This window comes from Suncus etruscus, chromosome 15 (assembly GCF_024139225.1).
Source record: "Suncus etruscus isolate mSunEtr1 chromosome 15, mSunEtr1.pri.cur, whole genome shotgun sequence".
Lineage (NCBI taxonomy): Eukaryota > Metazoa > Chordata > Mammalia > Eulipotyphla > Soricidae > Suncus > Suncus etruscus.
In genome coordinates this window covers 36,985,829-37,005,422 of record NC_064862.1, presented here as the reverse complement: position 1 = coordinate 37,005,422, position 19,594 = coordinate 36,985,829, and the positions used below count along the sequence as shown (strand labels likewise).

Here is a 19,594-nt window from a genome sequence, read left to right as displayed (position 1 = left end):
CCAGAACAATCTGTCATGTGGTCTGGCTGTTCTTTGGATCTTGTCAGTACCACATAGGGCCTTCATCCTGTGAAGGTACCACAGAGTGGGCTCCTGAGTGCTCCAAGATATCCTGGGAAGCAGGCTGAGGGCTTTGGATGACTTTGAACTCCCAAGGGACTGCAGGTCAATAGAGACCAGGGGCCAGCTACCAGGGCCCCATCAGAGATGGTAATAGCCCAGGGCATGGAGATACAGGGCTGGATGAAGGTTGTGATTCATGTTTCAAACTCCTCTGGCAAACATGAAAGAAGTCAGAGGTTCACATAAGTATGAAGAAAGTGGGCAAGTCTCTAGAATTCATTGTTCCTGGGACCAGCTGCCCAGAGCCTTGCTCACTCTTGTGTTTGCACATACATGCCTGCGAGCCTCTGCACATGTTTGTGCTCTGTGTATACTGAACACATGACTCCTGTAACTTGCTCCATGAACATCCTTCCTCTACCTTGTCAAGGACCATACAGACCTCCCATTTTAAGTGTAATTTCCATCTTCCCAGAGGCTATGCTGTTTCATCATTGCTCCCTCAGCAAAGACATTTCTAGAACTTTTCCAACTACTCCTCCACCATTGGCCAGGGGCCTGTGTGGAAGCAGAAGAGTGGAAGTTCCTCAGCCTCTCAAAGCCCAGTTCTTTCCTTTCTGGTCTAACCCCAACCATCTGCACTTGGTTACCCTCTGAATGTCTGTGATGTTTCGGGGCCCTTTCCTCCTAACCTAGAATAGGTGATATCAGAAGACATTACTGACAGATTCAATCCCTGCATTCCATATGGTCCACCTGAGCCTTACCAGGAGTAATACTTGAGTGCAGAACCTAAAATAAACCCAGAGCTTCACTGGGGGTGGCCCTCAAACAAAAAGACATTACTGAAAGCTGTGTGTAGAGGGTATTACTGGAATGGAGAGCCATCAAAATGGAACTCGGTGCAAGGTGGCAATCAGAGGGCACAGTGGAAGAGCATGTGCTGCTAGACAGGCTCTGTGATGTGGAGTAATGTTCATAGGCATGATGATACTCATCACCCTGCAAACAGTCGGGGTAAACTGAGGTTCCACCTATTGGGGATAAACAGCATGAGAATTAAAGTTCTCCTAGGCTTGCTTCATAATAGAGTTGTTAGCACTGGTCGGCATGGAGACAGGCATGAGTGAATGCTTGCAACAGCAGAATCTGGAGCTGAAGGGTGTGGTCAGGCGGGGATGAAGGTCAGATGAAAGATGCAAGAGGTGAGTGTAGGGTGGTGTAGGGAGCTGGTGCCAGCCTGGCTTCTTGGTCAGGAACAAAGCCCTAGCTCAGGGCTGCTAGGAAAGTGCCTGCAGGCTTGTTCCTACCTTCCCCCATTGGTCAACAGGTGCCCAGCTAAGAGGGAAGGCAGAGGCTCTGTGACCAGATCTGAGCATAGCTGTACCTTTTTAACCAACAGGGTGTGGTCAGGACAATGAAAGATTTGGCTTGGGCAACCTCTTGCCACCCCCCACCCCCATTCCATCCCCAACCTTGTCTTGCCTCAGACCTGGACTTCTTGAATTTTTTCCAATCACAACTCTTCACCTAAGAAAATTTCGCACTATCTCATTTATAATCAAACGTTAACTGATAACCATAAACTTATTGTTACAACAGTTCTGAGGGTGGTAGTTCCCATACAGAGCCCTGTGGGCCCCAGGACCAAGACAGTGGTGCTGCTGGCATGAACTGATAGTACAGCAAATAGGGAGCTTGCCTTTCAGGAGATATTCTTAGTGCAGAGTCAGGAGTAATCCCTGAGCATTGCCAGATGGGGCCCAAAAACCAGACTCAGGGCCTAAAATGCTGGGGGTTACCCCAGCTTTCTGACAATGCAGGGGGTTGACCTGCGATTGGCATATGCAGAGCATGCATGTCAGCCCCTGTACTATCTCTCCAGCCCTGTGAAACATGTTCCTGTGTGAGAGATCAAATATGCAGTTTATGAAGCCAGGCCTAGACCTATGGTTTTCAGTGTGTGATGCCAGCAGGTATGAAAAAGATTTTAAACTTTAGACTTGAGAAATGTAAGCAAGCCCATCCTACTACACCTAATAGCCTCACCCACAGCTGACCCCCCCCCACACACACACACACATACACACACACACACACACACACACACACACACACACACACACCTTATTCTGTTCCCTGTCTGTCTACTCACTCTTGGAATGGCAAGACCTAGCCTGAGAAATAGCTGCAGGCTACCCAGGCTCCCCTACCCAGGTCCCCACATTAAACAGATGAGACTAAGCCCATAGACAAAGAGAGGTGAGTCATGAGGAGGGTCTACAGGGATGGGCTTTGCAGCACACTCATATGGATGAACCCCACCCACCACCAGACAGGGAGATGGCAAAGGATGAGGTTGGCGGTTCCAGGGACCAGAGCAGTAGTAGCACGAAGGGAGTTTGCCTTGCACATGGCTAACCCAGGTTCGAACCCCAGTATCCCATATGGCCCCTGAATTCCCCTGAAGAGTAATTACCCTCTGAGGAGTAATTCTTGAGTGTAGAGTAAGGAGTAACCGCTGAGCATCATTAAGTGTGCCTCTCCCTCCCCCCAAAAAAAAGGCATTTTTCAGAAGACAGTTAAGGGCCACAGTTACCTGGAACAACTGGACTACTTCCTCACACACCCTAGCTTCAGTGTAATGGGCTGGGCCAGGAGGGGGTGCTGGCCATGGTGGCTGTGGTCTGAACTGTGCCTTGCTTGACAGAAAGGGAGAGTGAGCTTTGGCTCATTCCTTCCTTGGGCTGTTAGTAAGCAGCCCTGCTCACCACCATCCGGAAGGCTCCCTTCATTTCCCACTGTGCAGTGGGAGGTGGCTCATGCTGTTCTCTGTGTTGGCAGGTGAAGGGTGGATGCCTGAGGCAGGGGGGCCCCAGGGAGTGCCCGCAGCACCAGCTCCCGTGGCCAGCCCTCCAGCTGTGCTTAGCAGCATCGCCACAGCAACTGGCAACCAGACAGTGGAGCCTAGACAGACACCAGTGGACAGCTTCTCACCATCAGGTGAACGTGGACGGAGAATGACCTCGGTGCTCCAGGCCTGGAAGCATTCCCGGGAGGTGGTGTGTCACTAGAGGGAGGGCCAGGCCACCCCCCACAGCCTGTGCACACACCATGCCTGCAGGAGAAGAGGTGCTGGGGCAGGGGTTACGGCAGGGCACAGCCTCACCCTCACAGCCACACTGAGCACTCCTAGGGCCCCTGGGCTCCCTCTGCAGGGTGTGTCTCAGCCTTCCGGTCCCCTGCATTGCATCTGGGCTCCCTGCTGCCGGACCATGGGATGTCGGCAAAGTTCAGAAGAGAAAGAGGCAGCGAGGCGGTCCCGGAGAATTGACCGCCACCTGCGCTCCGAGAGCCAGCGGCAGCGCCGGGAAATCAAGCTGCTCCTGCTGGGTACCAGCAACTCTGGCAAGAGCACCATCGTGAAGCAGATGAAAATCATCCATAGTGGCGGTTTCAACCTGGAGGCCTGCAAGGAATACCGGCCCCTCATCATCTACAACGCCATTGATTCGCTGACCCGGATCATCCGTGCCCTTGCTGCCCTCAAGATTGACTTCCATAACCCTGATCGTGCCTATGATGCTGTGCAGCTCTTTGCACTGACGGGTCCTGCAGAGAGCAAGGGCGAGATCACGCCTGAGCTGCTGGGCGTCATGCGGCGACTGTGGGCTGACCCAGGGGCACAGGCCTGTTTTGGTCGCTCCAGCGAGTACCATCTGGAGGACAACGCTGCTTACTACCTGAACGACTTAGAGCGCATTGCTGCATCTGACTACATTCCCACAGTGGAGGACATCCTGCGCTCCAGGGACATGACTACGGGCATCGTGGAGAACAAGTTCACATTCAAGGAGCTCACCTTCAAGATGGTGGATGTAGGTGGGCAGAGATCCGAGCGCAAAAAGTGGATCCACTGCTTTGAGGGCGTTACAGCCATCATTTTCTGTGTGGAGCTCAGTGGCTATGACCTGAAGCTTTACGAGGACAACCAAACTGTGAGTAGCCCATATTTCCCTCAGCTTATTCTTGCTGTTACAGGCTCATAGGAAATGGGTGGGCTTCTGGGGCTACTGCAGGTTGGAGTGAGGAGAGGCCCTGGCCCAGATTGCAGAACATTTTGTCATCAGTGTCCTGACAGGCCCTGCTATTCTCCAGCACCTTCCATGTGACTCCATACTTATAGACAGACCCCTGTCAGTGCCAGCTACCCTCAGTCTACTGCAGGTGGCACTGGCCTCCTGACCCTAGCGGGCTCCAGTGTCTGCTGCCCCCTGCCCCGGTGCTATGTATAGATCACAGTGCCCCTGCTAGAATAAGGTACAGAGGTTCCCAGGAGCATGTTGTTATGGCCCATGAGGAAGGACCTGGGGTCTGTCAGCTCTGTAGCTCTTTGGATTTTGAGGAAGTTTTTCTGAGGAGGAGGAGGCTGAGAGGCACAAAGACTTTGCTGCAGGGGAAGTCTGGGTACTGGAGGCTAACACAGAGACCAGAGAGAAGCCAGGAACTTGACAAGCCAGAATTGAGGCCATATATCTAGTTGTTAGTCCTTATCACAGTTTAGTAAATTGGTAAGACTCCTACTGGCGCTGCCACTGTGCTGTGTCCTGGAAACAGCCTTAACACTACCTTGAATCTGAGAGTCTGGTCATGACAGAATTAAGAACTATTTTTGAGGTTGCATTCCCAGCCATTGGATGCTGCTGGGTTTGTTTGTTTGTTTTTTAACATTTTTCAGAGGGTAGGGGTTGGTGTATGGATATTTGTACCTCATCCAGTATTGCTCTATGCGAGGAACCACCCTAGTGATATTAGGTGTGCTGTATGCCCTATAAGGATTCAAACATATTAGGCTACATAGGAGGCAAATTGCCTTAACCCCTATACTCTCTCTTTCTATCCCTGGTAATGTGATTCCATCAAACCGTCAGTCCAGGCTGGGAACCACTGTGTAGAGAATAGAACTCAAGCTTATTGGGTTGGGGAAAATGTTAGAGGTTGCTATTGTGTAGGAAACTCAGGCTCAGTGGAGAATGAAAGGAGAAATGCTGGGGCATGAATAAGGTCCCTGGCAAGGAGGGGTGGCAAACATGATCAGCTGGTCAGAAGGCCCAGGAGAGCACATTGTAGAAACCATCAAATAATAAGCATGACCTGGGATGAATGGGGCATGGGCAAAGCTATTCCACGATGTTTTGTGCCAGGCAGGACACTTAGTAAAGACCTATAATCTACCCTTAAGTTAGTGCTGATGATTTCACCCAGAGGTGACAAATTGGGCCCATGAAAAACTGTTTGAGACTAGGGTGTCAGGGACTGGGTGTGGCCTACTGGCCAAAAGCTAGAGGAAGAGGTGATTGTACACATGAAGAAGACTCACTCTGTTGAGAGATGAGGGGCTAGCCTCCATGATCTCAGAGACCAGAATAATGGCAAAGAAAGACCCCCTCCCTTCTCTTCATTTGAACCCAAGAGGCAACTTTCTCTTTTGTTTTAGTCCCAACTTCTGGCCTGCTATTTCTGAGGAAGACTGAAAGACTCCAGACTAACTTGCTGTTGCCTGTTCAAGCTTTGCTCTGACCCTGGTGTTAGTGTGAGCTTTGAGGCCTTCTAGAGGCCTGGATCTCCTGCTCCTTGTCCATTATCTCTAGGGCAGGCATGGCAAATTCATTTGGCGCCAGACTGGGGCTCCCAGACTGTTCCTTGGCAAACTTTGCCTGATCTGAGTACACATGTTTGCCAGAACCTGGGCAATAGGAGGCCTGTGCCCTACACTGATTTTGTGTTTCATGGAGGCATTTGGCTTTCATCTCTACTCTGAACCTGTCAGGCAGGAGGTGGTCCTAGTGTACTCAAAGATGGGCCCAAGGCCAGACCTTCTCTTGTCCGCCCAGCTCCACCCATCATTCCTACCCTCCATGCTTTCTCTCCTTGTACTTCATTGGCTTGTTTCACATTATTTCTTCATTTCTCTGCCACAGACACCCCAGATGTCACCTTCTCCATAGGATACCTTCTGACTGGTGCATAATATGTACATATGTTTATTCCAAGGTAGGATCCTACTTAGGAGGACAGACAGGCAGCCCTGGCTGAGGAGGGCCCTCACTTCCTGATCTTGTGACTCTCTCTCAGGTCCCCCCATATCTCTCCTGGAGGTAGCCAGGTAGTCACTGCACAGGCCTTTGACAGGAAATTTGTAGTTTCCAGAGCTACAGGGAAGGAAGAACAGAGAAAGCTGCTATTGGCAGGTGCTATAGCAGGTGTCATGGGAGCAGAGGGAAGGTAGTCCCAGCCCAGGAAACTGAGAAGTCAGAAGGCACATGCTAGGCTCCACAAACCTGATGCAAACTGCTGCAGTGAGAGTTGCTGCTGGTCACTCATACCTCCTAGCTCTAGTCCACAAAGTCTCTGCTGTGCTATGGTCACCCTCCTTTGTGGGGATTGCAGACAAATTTTTCGTGTCCCTGGTACCTCAAAAGATCAGAGGTGCTTCTCAGGAATACTGATATCTGGCAGAGAAAGGGTGGTGCCCTCTTGGTGGCACTCATCTCTGGCGCTAATTTAGTTCCCCATGGCACAGTGCCTAGGTCTGTGTCCTCAACCAGGTCAGGAGCTAGAATCAGAGTGGATGTGCAAACTCAGACTTTCTGTGCTCTTGCACAGATAGGGGACAGGTGGGTGGCAGTTCACAGCTGGTCACTAATCCTGAACCCCACTGGTTACCCTTCCCATTCCCCACAGGTAAGCTGTCAGTGTGGAAGCCCCCAACTTTGTTTCTCTGCAGACAACTTAGTGCCTGTGATAAGGGGTGAGAATCCACTAGAATGCCCCTGAGAAGCAGTGCAGAGGAAGGTGGTAAGATGAAACAGTGAACTCTCAAATTGGCTCTGAGCTCAGTTTCCTTCGCTGCAATGCTGGCTGGTTAAGAATGTCAAAGGAGGATCTGGAAGATAGCTCAAAGGGATATAGTGCTTGAGCCCTGCGTTTAATCTCTGGCACTGCATGTTTCCCCCCAGACATGCTAAGTGTGGCCCCTACATACTCCAAGCACTACCAGTCCTGAGTACTGAACTGTCAGTTCTGCACTACCAAGCCACATCTCATCAGAAAGGAAGCCTAGGCTGTAAACTCCAGTGGGAAGCACCCCTTGCCTTTTGCCCCCCACTACCAACACTCACACAAATTCAACTGGGAGGTATCCACATCCAGATTCAGGGCTCCACATTCCTATCTTTGATCCAGTCCGGAGACATTTATAGCCAACTCTGTTAGCACAGGTAAGGCCTCTTTCACTACAATTCCTCTTCACCCCAAGCATGCCATTTTATGAATTCTTGCTTCTGAAGCCTAAAAACAAGCCCCTTTCCCAATGGGTGTGATACACATCACTGCCAGAGAGGTGGGTACACACATTGCAGGAAGCCCATGAGCAGTGAGGGTGTACCATCATGTGTCCTGTGTTCTCCATACCTGTGAAAGCTTCTCTGTGCCCCACAGTGGCACACCCTGGGACACTAGCTCTTCTAGAGCCCACCTGTTTTCGGGCCAGTCCAGTCATGACTGGTGAATACCTGCTCTAGCTCCTACCATACAGAACAGTTGGGTGCTCCAGTCCTACTGTGCAGAACTGGATTCAGAGGTTTCTCCTGGGAGCTTAGGGGTCCAGACAAGAAAGAGCCATAGCAAGTACAGGCAGATGTGACCCTGATACTTGGAGTCTGGCTATAAACTTGACCTATGAAGCTCAACCCACTAAAGGGCATGCCCCCATGACCCACTCCTAGAGAGCTGCCTTCTCACATGCCACATGCCTGTGAGTGAAACTTGCTATGACCCAGAGCCCCTGAAGCCACATTTGGTCCTGCCCAAGGCAGCATGGAAGTTTATCAATATGCTCTGACTGTTCTGATGTACCCTCCCACCCCTTAGCTCCAGACACATCCTGGCACCTGCTCCATAGCCTGAGCCTTTCACCTGCAAAACAACTATACCACAGTGTCACAATAGGCATGCCATGAGGCTAGGGACATGGACAGCTCTGCTCATCAATGGGCAAGAAACGCTCTGTACATTTTTACATGAGAACACTTTATAGCCAGGCCTTTTTATCTATCCCTGTGGAATGATCTTGCCACCACTAGGCAGTTGCAGAGTCCATTATCTGTTTACAAAGAGGGTGAATTGCTAACACCTGTCTACTGACCTTCCCTACCACCTGCACCCTCAGGTTCCTAGCAGGGTGCTGGTGGGCTTTTGCTTGCTGGGACCCTGTAGCACAGGGGACACTGAGCTCTTGTAATGAACTAGCTAAACGAAAAGCCCCTGGTGGGTCTGTAGTTCTCTGGCCTCTTTAGGGCCCTTACTGTAGTGTGCCTGGTCAGCCAGCTTAAAACTCTTGTCTTGATAGTAGGTCTGAGCACTAGAAGTATGTTGGCCATTAAGCCTTAGTCTTCCCTCCCTTTGCCCCAGAAGACAGAGAAGACAGGTCAGCCACCAGAAAGTAGCAGTCCAGCAAGGGCAGGCTGAGTGGTGGGGGCAGGCTTGACTTGAGTCCCTACCCCTTCCAAACGCAGCAAGTTGAACTCATATCTGTTGTGGGCACCTGGCCAGCTTGATCTGTGTACCATCCCCAGCCTGGGTCCTGCCACCAGCCCCTGCTCCAGGCAGGTCCAAAGGCTTGACTGCTACTCCAGGATCAGGAAGGTGCTTCCTTTTCAGGCTGTGCTTTTGCCTCCCTCTAAGTCTGGGAGATCCCTTTGTGGGCACTGCAGGCCACTCTTTCTGGAACCCTGGAGTGCCTGCTAGGGCAACAGGATGAGATGGGACCTAAAGCAGGATGAAAATCTATCAGGTTTTTCCAGATTGTGGGCTAGGATTCTTCACTGAGGCTAGCAGTGAGTGGCTCTTCGTAACTACTTATTGATGTGGTCCACAGACACCACAGGATCCAGCTCCCTCCTCTGAGGTGCCGCCCTTGCTGCACTGCAGCCTTCCATATCCAGGAGCCCAGAGATCTTGAGGTTACCCTTGGCAACAAGCTGACGCAGATGCCTAGGAGGGAAAGGGAGGGGGTCTGTGTCTCCTTCACCAGGAGCGGGGGACAGGGGCCCCCACCAGCCCTCTGACAGGAAAGACAAGGCCTCAGGACTGGAATAGGGGTGAGGAACTGTTGAGGACCAATGTCCAGAGCCTGGAATAGGCCCTCAGGTTCCTTTGGTTTCTAGAAAAATCCACAGAACTTTTCTTGGCTTCCACCTCTCGGGGCCCAGGGAGGACCGTTGAGGGTCTCTAGAAGTAGAAGTCAAGGGTGGCCAGCTTTTTCCATCTGTGGTATAGAAGAGGGTGCCTTGGTGACAGGAGCTCCTGTGGACGCCAGGAGAGGCGGGCTTTTCTCACTGCCGTCCTTCCCTGGGCAGTCAGCCCACCTCCTCAGCCAGAGCCAGCCGGCTGGAGGAATCATGGGAGGGTATTGTCTTTCCTCAGCAGCCTGTTTGTTTTCCATCCCAAGATATTGCTGGTCGAGCATGAAAGGTCAGAACCATTTGGAATCCAGTGAATTTCCAGCTTCACATGAGTTTCTCATCAAGAATTTCCTTTTCTGGTGAACAACGACCTCCCAGGCCTGCAGAGACCAAGGAGGGTGGGGCTAGGGGAGGGCACAGGCCAGGCTCCCAGCCCTTCTTTACAGAAAATGCTCTCAATGGCAGGTCCCCTGCCAAATGCCACCACAACAGAGGGACACAGCCAGACTGGGACTTGCTGTGACTTCTACACTTGCCTCACACTTCAGAGTGGAATTTGGGAATCCTAGTTTGTCTTTTGCATCCATCCCCATCTCCTCATTGTGATTGGGAACCCAACTCTGCCATTCACTGTTCAGAGCCACCTCTGTAGTGGTCACCATCTACTCTGTCACTCTAGACTAACCCCCTTAGGGTAAAGACTGTCACAATGCAAAAGCAGAGGCACTGTCCCCAGTTTCAAGTTTTCCACTGCAACCAATAGTCAATTCTTGATAAGACTTGTGTGGGGATGTCCATGGTGGTCTCCTAAAATAGGAGAATGACTGGCACAGGCTGTAGTGCAAGCCCTTCCTTGGAGGCAACCTGAGGTGGCCCTGTGCCATGTTGGAGAGAAGGTGGGCCGTATCCCTGGTACCTAGCAGAGCCGTGGCTCAGCATGAGTGGTGCCTCCCTCTTTGCGTACCACTGGAGGACTAATTTTTTGTTTTTTGGAGTTTTTAAGTTGTTTGACATTAAGTAGCCTAAAATCAGCCAGGTGAGGTGTCAGCTCACAATAATACAGCAAGTAGGGCATTTGCCTCTTACGTGGGCAATACTAAGCATTTTGTATGGTTCCCTGAGCACTGCCAGGAGTAACCCCTGAACATTACTGAACGTTGCCCTCCCAATTTGCCAAAAAAAAAAAAAAAATCAACCAGGTGAGATTCATCACTTCATAGAAATTGGAAGATGCTACAAATAGGCCCTATCCAGGCTGGGGTAGAAAATGAAAACCATTTGCCAGCCTACCAGAGCCACTGCCCCTCTCCCCTAGCCCTGGCCAGAATGGCCTTGTTTTATCATTCTATCAGGCCCTTAACAGTGTTTTAGAATCCAATGCATCTCACTCAGAAGCAAGCAATGTCCTCTTGTTTCTGAATCTTTGGCTCCTTAGCAGTTTCTTGTCCTGGCACTGTGATCAAATTTATTGTTCAGATTCATCCCATTTGAGAACAGTAATATATGCTTGTCCCCCAGGTACCCCCTCCCTTTCTCAGGCAGATTTACAAGAATCCTGCACAGAGAAGCAGGCTGCGAGCTGGGTAGTTCTGTTTCCTCTCTGTCAGCACGTTAGCAGACTAACATGAGGCCATCTGCTCCAGCTGGGCCAGCCTATGGTCTCCATCTGACAGAGAACAAGGCCTCTGATACTCAGGAAGCATCCCTCACACACCCATAATGTGCAGCTAACTTGCTCTCTAGGGACAGAGCCAGTGCATGCCTTTCCCCTGAGATAGATGGGGACATGCATTGATCTATCCCTATAGTGTCTTAGTGGCCAGGGAGTGTCACTCAGACCCTGCTTCCTCTGATTTCAAACCAACATACAGGAGAGAAATAGGGCGCCGATATCAAAAATCGGATCTGACAGATTGAAACAGAGATGAAGTATTACATGAACGGAATCACTCCAGGCTGTGTTGGGCAACCAGCAAAGGCTAAAACAAGAAGCTCTTTGAAATCATAGAATGCTAGGATCCCAGGTGCCCTGTGGAAGGTGCTGCATGGGTTCCCCAGATGGTCAGAAATGGGCACTGTTACCCACAAATCCTGGAACAACAAACACCAGGGTTGCTCTAGGCTTCTGTTGCTCCCATTCCACCTCTCAGCAACATATCTCCAATATGAGCTCCCCAGGAACTTCAGGACAGAACTTCCCAGCTTGCATCCTGCTCTGCCACCAGGCCAGCGGGGTAATTAATTCGCTTAGCGCATTATCTCTGTTCCTTCTGTGCACATCACAGCAGTCTGGAGTTTTAAGATGCAGATTAATATTGTTTAAAGATCTCTATAATCCAGGTACTGAAAAACAACTCCAGTTACCAAGAACAGGTTCAGTGGTGCAGGGAGTGTGGGGGAAAACTGGTTTGGTGATGTTCCATAATCCACACACAAGGGAGCTTGGGAATCTGCAATCCTGGGAAGACACGCAACTAGCTCTGGGGATAGAGGGAGAACCACACTGGGAGGGCCAGAGAGATAGTGCTTTGGGTAGTGGCTTGGCTTGCTCGAAGTTGACCCAGTTTCAATCCCAGCCATTCCATATGGTCCCCCGAGTACTGCCAGATTAATTCCTGAGCTCAGAGCCAGGAGTAGCCCTTGAGCATTGCTAGGTATACCCCACCACCACCGAAAAAAAAAAAAAGAAAGAAAAGAAAACTTGGAAATGCTTTCATGCTAGGAAAAAGTAAAACACATTCACTTCTCTGTGGAGACTCCCCCACTGCTCCATTGACTCTAATAGTTTATAAAATTTGAGTATACAGTGAGTAAAGGGACCATTGGCATCTGAGACATCTGGGTGCAATAGATCCTCTTGTCCCTGAAGGTAGCTTCTTACTAGACATTTCCCCAGACCTAGAGTCCTGGTTTCATCAGCCCCTGGTGGCATCTTCTCCGCTCAGGTACTTTCTCTGATTTCGTAAACAAAAGCAAGTCAGCAGGAAGCCTTGGTCTCCTGCCCTCAGGTACCTGCAAGACCAGCCTCATACCACAATCCCACATATATCCCAGCTGCAGTGATCCTAGAAGGCTGATGGCATCCATACCAAGGAAACCTGTAATCTCCAGACCAGTATGGCCTGGCTGGAAGAGTCCCATAAACAAATCCCTACAGGACCATAGCATTTCCCTCAAGCAGTGACTGGCGAAGTAGAAAATCTGTGATCTTGGGGCCGGTGAGGTGGCACTAGAGGTAAGGTGTTTGCCTTGCAAGCGCTAGCCAAGGAAGGACTGCAGTTCGATTCCCCCCAGCGTCCCATATGGTCCCTCCAAGCCAGGGGCAATTTCTGAGCGCTTAGCCAGGAGTAACCCCTGAGCATCAAACGGGTGTGGCCAAAAAAAAAAAAGAAGAAAAGAAAAGAAAATTTGTGATTTGCTTAAGGTTCCCCAGAAACCATATTCTCTGACTCTTGTCTCCCAGACACCAGGAAACTAAGTAGCAGAATTTTATCCATGGGGCCAAAGGAAACATTCTAGAACAACAGACTGAGGTAACCTATGATCTTTGAGTTTTGCCCCACCCCAGGGCTAACAGGAAAAATGTGGCCATCTGTTCAGTGTCTGCAGGCTCCCCAACATGGCTCTTCTACAAGCTCCTTATGCCAAAGGACATAGCTTCCAGGCAAGGACAAGCTGAAGCCAGCCTGGCATGGTCCCTCGTCTTATCTAAATGCTGATATTCAGACCCTTTCGTGAATCTAGATCAGCGTCTTTCAGCTTAGCCATATGGTCCCCTGTGGGTCTTATAAAGAGAACATGGTAGAAAACTGTAACTCGGGTACCACAGCATAAGACTAGGAAAGCCAACTGGTAGGATGGGTGGATGGAGGAGATCACAGGAAGGAAACAATGTCAGAAGGGGTTCACAGTTGGAAAACAGTCAAGAAATACTGGTTTGAAGTCCAGTCTTGGCTTCCAGGTGTAGTAAATGAGACTAGTTTCAGTCCGAGGGCAAAACAACATGTTTGACAGTATCTACTATCACACCTCTTCCTGTGCAAGGTGCTCACAAGGCCCGTAATTCTGGAGCTGCTTCTTCCAGGGAATAACATAGGGTCTTGGAGGTGACACCCTGGGCAGTCTGGCAATTCAGCAAACCTCTCAGCTTCTGTGACCTTGTGACTCAGGTGACTTACTCTATCCAGGTGACTAGGAAAGGAAAGTTTGGGGATTAGCAGAGGCTTGCAGAAAATCTGGCACCCTCCTACCACTTTATATTCCTCTCACAGTAGACACGAATTTTCCCTGGAGAAGCAGCTGGGCTGGACCAACTGCAGCATGAGGCCCACAAAGCCCAGGCCACAGCCAGCAAACCATAGAAGTCAAACTTGGAACTTTTTCACACATGATAACCTAGTACTCTACCATGTAAACTCTTTCCCAGACATTGAGCCTGGCTCTTTAGGTTGGTCCACACCGAGCAAAAGAGAACCGCCAGCTCCACCTTCAGACTCTTGTTTATGCCAGTGTCATCTAGGGACTCTGAAGCCTGTATCCCTGAATCTTGCAAAGGGACTCTTGGTATCATGCTGCAATGCTCCTCAAAAAGTAGATTCACAGGGGCCGGAGAGATAGCATGGAGGTAAGGTGTTTGCCTTTCATGCAGAAGGACGGTAGTTTGAATCCCAGCATCCCATATGGTCCCCTGTGCCTGCCAGAGGCGATTTCTGAGCATAGAGCCAGGAGTAACCCCTGAGTGCTGCTGGGTGTGGCCCAAAAACAACAAAAAAAAAAAAGTAGATTCACAGAGTCCAACTGGATGATACTCTTGGTAGGCTTAACACACCTGGTGAATTAGGAGCACCTAGAGAGTCTCAGAACAAGGACTTGGTGTCCCACCAGACCTGACACAGGCCATGACACTTCCCTCTTGCACTGATGAGGGCAGGAGCATGCACAAAAGCAGAGACAGACAGGAGATTGAGAAGCCCATCCTCTGAACCTTCTTCTCTACACTAACCCCAGGCACAGCTACTCTGGCCTCTTTCTTACCCCTAGGCACTTCACACTGTGTACAGTGCCAGCCTGGCCTGGTGTGACTCTGAATTGTCCCATGCTCTGCTATACTCCATGCCTGGATGGACAAGCTGGCATGACTCTGGGAATGGTGAGGTAGAGACAGAAATGTGGAGGTTGGGCAGTTTGGAACCCACTCAAGAGGCAAACCCAAAAAGCCAAGACCAACCCTCTAGAGTGAAGATGGGGCTGAGAAACAGAAGGCCCTACCCAGTATGTCTCACACCCTTGTTTGTATCAGTGGGTATTTCTGTAGGAGTACAGGGTAGGCAGGGGAACCCCAAGAGCTGCTAGTCAGGGTACTAACAGTAGCTGCTGAAGATCCAATCAGATTTAGGACATGTCAGCAAGAAAAACAGCATCAGGATAAGATAAAGCCTCCAGCTGCCACCTCAATCCCATGTGGTATTTAGGAACAGCCATTCCAAGACTTGAGGCCTCTGGAGTGGTAGTGCTGGGAGGGAAGGAGAAGCTGAGGTGCTGCAGAACTCTCTCAATCACAACCTGATGGTATGACCTCACTGCTGCGCACAAGTAAACCCTCTTGAGAAAGATTGTTAATTTGACCAGAGTCAACGGCAGACCTGAAACCCCAGAACACTGTGCTTGTCTCCATCCCTGTTCCCTATCTGTGTTCAATGGAGAAGCCAAGTCCAGGGCCCTTGTGGCCCAGATACTTCTTTTGGAGGGTTCGGGGAGAGGGACTACAACTGGTAGTGCTCGGGTATTACTCCTAGTGGGGATCAGAGGACCATATGTAGTGTCAGGAAACAAACTGCCCAACTCCATGCAAGGCAAGCACCCTAACTGCTGTACTATTTCTGCAGCCCACAAATATTTCCTTTTAAAGATGAACTTTTTCTGAAATTTAGCTTGGTCATAAGCAGAGGCCCCACAATGGGTTACCTACTCCCCCTTGTTCAGCCCCCAACTTCTCACATCCTTATCAGAAGCAGCCAGATTTGTTGCCCATAGCTTTTTTTCAGCCTTTGCTCCTGAGGATATGGCCCATGGTTACACTGTAGAGTGCAAAAGCATCTAACTAGCTGAGTGGTGTCTGGCCAGGGTGTTAGGTTAATGGAGTCCCAGGGCATCCTGTTGAGCTGAAAATAAAAGGGGTTTCTTGCACTCTCATTTCCTCCCATGGTAACCGTGATGGTCTGCACAACCCGGGCCAGGCCTGTGTTGGCAGCTTCCAGGCAGTGTGCACCTGCGTGCCACTGTTCTATAATTTCCCATCAGTGGCTACAGCAGGAGGACTTGGAGAAATTTAACACAAAATAAACAGGAAACAGTTCTCATTTCAGCTGAAGCAAAAAAAGAATAAATAAAAGGCATGGTCTGGTTCTTTCAGAAAAGCAGTTCTTCCAGCAGGAGAGTCAGGGGACAGGTGGTAGAAAGCTTCCAAAGTGTTAAAGCCAGAACTGGTGGGACCTACATCCTGGGCCTCCTTCCTCACTGCCATCAACCTCCTGGCTGGCCCAGGGACCTATTTGCCTTCTGGATCCAATAAGAAATATGGAAGCAGGGAACTCTGGGTCCATTCCAAGCAAGTGCCTGTGTGCCACACTGGGAATTTGCTACCCCACACCTGGCATCTTTGGGCATTTCTGACTTTATTAAGTTGCAGGACTTAGATGTTACATGTCAAGCTAAACCTGGGGGCTTTGCTTCCCTGGGGCTTTGTCTAACATAGCTGTGGGAATCGCTCCTACTAGTTTCTAAATTCCATAGTCATTGATTCTGAGTGTCTGTAAGAGCATAAAAGAAAAACAGTGATATGTATTTGGGGTGCCAGAATGGAAGCACTGATGTGCAGGACTTGGCTAGGTGCCCACATACTGGTTGGTATATGTAGACTCTACAGGGAGCAGTTCAATTGGGGGAAGTCCCTAACTAGAGCACAGATCGAGGACTGTCTTTAGCACATACTGGGACATAGGGTAGAGTATCAACCTCATTACGGTTCCTGGATCACTCTCTCCTGCTGTGTCTATCTGGGTAGACCAGGTTCACACTAGAACCAGTGGCTTGGATCAAGGTTTTCTTATCCCATGCCCAACTCTTGAGGAGCTATAGGCATCTGCAGTGTGGACTTGGAGGTTACAGCAGCTGTGGGTATTGTGGTTGGCCACAGAATACATGTAAGGCTGAGGAATCTGGGCTGTGTGCACAGAGGCTAGCCCAGGATAAGCAGCTTGCAGTCAATATTCAGCCAGAAGTTGGAAAACAGCTGCCACTGCTGAGAGTTGAAGTGATCAAACTGGGAATGAGACACTAACATTCAGTGTCAATTCTGTGTTTTGTGTCAGACTGTGGGAAGGACAGTAGACTTGGATCACAGTCTTCTCTCCTTGGAGGCTGAAGGGCCGAGGCAGTGGCTGGGTAGAGAGAGGTGGTTGGGCCTCAGTGCTGGAAGAGGTGACACCCCCCCCCCATAACACAGAAAGGAAACTCCATTTCTATAACTGTTCTCCCAACAGCCACCATGGTTCTGCTCTTTCCAGAGTAGATTTTCAGCTGTCCTCTTCCTGAAACTGGGGGCCTGGTCTTACTATTATTTTTTCAAGCTGCCCTAGACAGTCCATACTGTACCAGTGGTTGGAAAACAGGGACCAGCAAACATGATCACAAGTGTATGAACTGCTGCATGAGGCAGGAAGTAGGTATCAGTCTCAGCTGGCTGAAGCCATGGATTTGGAATAGTCTCTGGCCATTAAGGCCTGAGTTGCAGCTTTCCCAGCAACCTGTTATCTTGTTTAAATAGCCGCTGCTGTTTGACATGGCAGATTGGCTAGTGCAGTTGCTATGAGCATCACAATTGTCACCCAAAAAGTGCAGAGGTGGGGTTTCAAGCAGCCACTGTGACTGCTGGACTTGATCAGAACTTTCCCCTCACCCCTAGAGAAGCCCTGTCTGTCACTCGCCCCAGGCTTTTGAGGTCTGAGACTTCTATTCTCCACCCACCCCAACTTGGACCTCAGATTGTAATTCTTCAAATAGGCAAAATTTTGAAAAAAGATAAAATTACTCTCAAGAGAGCCCTACTGAGCCTCCTCCGTGTCCCTGGGGAAAAGTTGAAGGGCCCTGAAAACTAGAAGACCCTCAGTGTCCAGATGATTCAGGGCTAGCACCCTGAGTTATCAATCTTCGGTTTGAAAATCCTGTGGTCTTGTGACACTGGAGGCAGCTGGTGCCACACAATACCTTCTCTCGCCCAACACACTACACAGTGATGGAGTTGAACCCTATGGTATCTCTACACTAAGCTCCTTAGGTTGGCCATGGCATAGAAAGTAGCAAGTTAAACCCAAGCTTCCTCCGCTCAGACAGAGCAGACATATCCTATGCATGTGTGTATGTGAGAGAGACAGAGATAGATACTGAGACTGAGATGAGAGAGACAGCTAGCTCTGCACTCAGGAATTACTCCTGGAAGTGCACAGGGCACTATCTGAGATGCTAGGGATCGAATGCAGATCAGCCATGTGCGAGACAAACACCCTACCTGCTGGACTATCTCTCCAGCCCCAAATCTTAAGTGTATTAAAGCCTGCAGAGCATTTACCTATCGTATACTTTTGTAGTCACTTTTACTAGTTAAAGCCAAAGGAGAACTAAGTCAGAATATCAATGGAACTTTCAGTAGAGGTACCAGTCCACAACAGGAGTCCTTCCCAGCCCCCTTGTTAGACCATCTAAGTAAGGCTCAGCAGGTCTGTAGCAAGGTAGAGCTTGGCCATTTGGGGCCACCACCTAAACTCACATCAGGCCCCTTGTGAAGGTGCTGTGCTAAATTCTCATGGTGCAGGAATACATGTCATCTGACCGTAAGTCCTGCCGATAACCTGACTGGACTCTGGGAGAGTCCCTCTCCCCCCGCCTCTCTCTCTCTCTCTCTCTCTCTCTCTCTCTCTCTCTCTCTCTCTCTCTCTCTCTCTCTCACACACACACACACACACACACACACACACACACACACACACACACACACACACACACACACACGGTGCAGGAATACATGTCATCTGACTGTAAGTCCTGCCAATAATTGACTGGCCTCTGGGAGAGCCACCACTTCTCCCCTCCCCCTCCCTCCCTCCCTCCTTCCCTCTCTCTCTCTTTCTCTCTCTCTCTGTCTCTCTCTCTTTCTCTCTCTCTCTCTCTCTCTCACACACACACACACACACACACACAGTACAGCACTCCAGATGTGTGATGTTTAAAAGCTGCAGCAAATTCACAACAGTACAATAGGTAAGCTGCTTTCCTGGCACATGCCCTACCTGGTCTCAATCCCCAGCATCTGATATGTTCCCCAGGCACCACCAGGAGTAATTCCTGTGTGCAGAGCCAGGAGTAACCCTAGGTATCACTGGTTGTGGCCCAAAAATAACCCAAAATTCACAGACTGAAGGGAGGGACTACGAGGCACTTCTTGTCAGGAATGACCTGGGAGCACCATGAAAAGGTCCTGAGGTGTAGGGTGGGGATGCTACTTAGGAGCAGGGGGATCCCTAGACTAGAATGGAGGCCACTAGACAGGGCTTGGCACAGGAGTATGAAGGGACCTGCTGGGCCCCAGAAGCACAGTTGAGAAGAGGATGACATCTCCTGTGAGAGCAAAGGGGATGGGCAGGAGAAAAGTACGTATGGGTTCCAGGTGAGCCTGGATGGGCCCCCTGGGAGCACACAGCTGGAGATGGGCACTGCTGCTGGTGGATGAATGGCTTGTACCTGCAGAAATCAGCATGTTCTCTCTCTCCACCCTCCATAACCACCTTTGACTTAGGTGGCTTGGTCCTAGATGCTGCTTGCACAGGTTCACCCTTGCAGACTCAATTCTTATAAGCTAATACTGCTGCTTACTTCTGTGATCCATAGAAGCTTAAGTTATATCCAGTGCTAACCTGAGAAAAGAATCAAGTGCCAGTCTGAGGCTCCAGAAGGAGCAACACCTGTACCTCATGGTTGGATGTCTATGGGGCCTCCACTGCCTCCCTGTCACCTACTGATCTTGTCATACTGGGACTCACTTCCTGAGGCCCCAAATTACTGCTCTCACATTAATTGATATTAGACTAGGTATTGAGATGAGACTTCCAGGGTGAAGCTCCAAGAGAAGCAGGATGGGGGAGGCATAAAACCTGGTTACTGAGAGAATGGAAAGCCCGGCCAGAGCACAGGTCCTAGCTCAGGTCCCATACTCCATGGGGATACCTTGCTAT

The 19,594-nt window shown here is 50.1% G+C and overlaps 2 protein-coding genes across 3 annotated transcripts in view; one reads left to right on the top strand and one right to left on the bottom strand.

Moving 5' to 3' along the window:
- RSPH14 (radial spoke head 14 homolog) overlaps nucleotides 1–19,594 on the bottom strand; it is a 74,455-nt gene that overhangs the window by 26,503 nt on the left and 28,358 nt on the right. The window lies entirely within an intron of this gene.
- GNAZ (G protein subunit alpha z) overlaps nucleotides 1–19,594 on the top strand; it is a 47,973-nt gene that overhangs the window by 15,729 nt on the left and 12,650 nt on the right. For both annotated transcript variants that reach the window (XM_049789009.1, XM_049789010.1), the window contains exon 2: nucleotides 2,908–4,061. In XM_049789009.1, coding sequence (XP_049644966.1) covers nucleotides 3,339–4,061 — 723 coding nt within the window. In that variant the 5' untranslated portion in view covers nucleotides 2,908–3,338. The remainder of the gene's footprint in view (nucleotides 1–2,907; nucleotides 4,062–19,594) is intronic.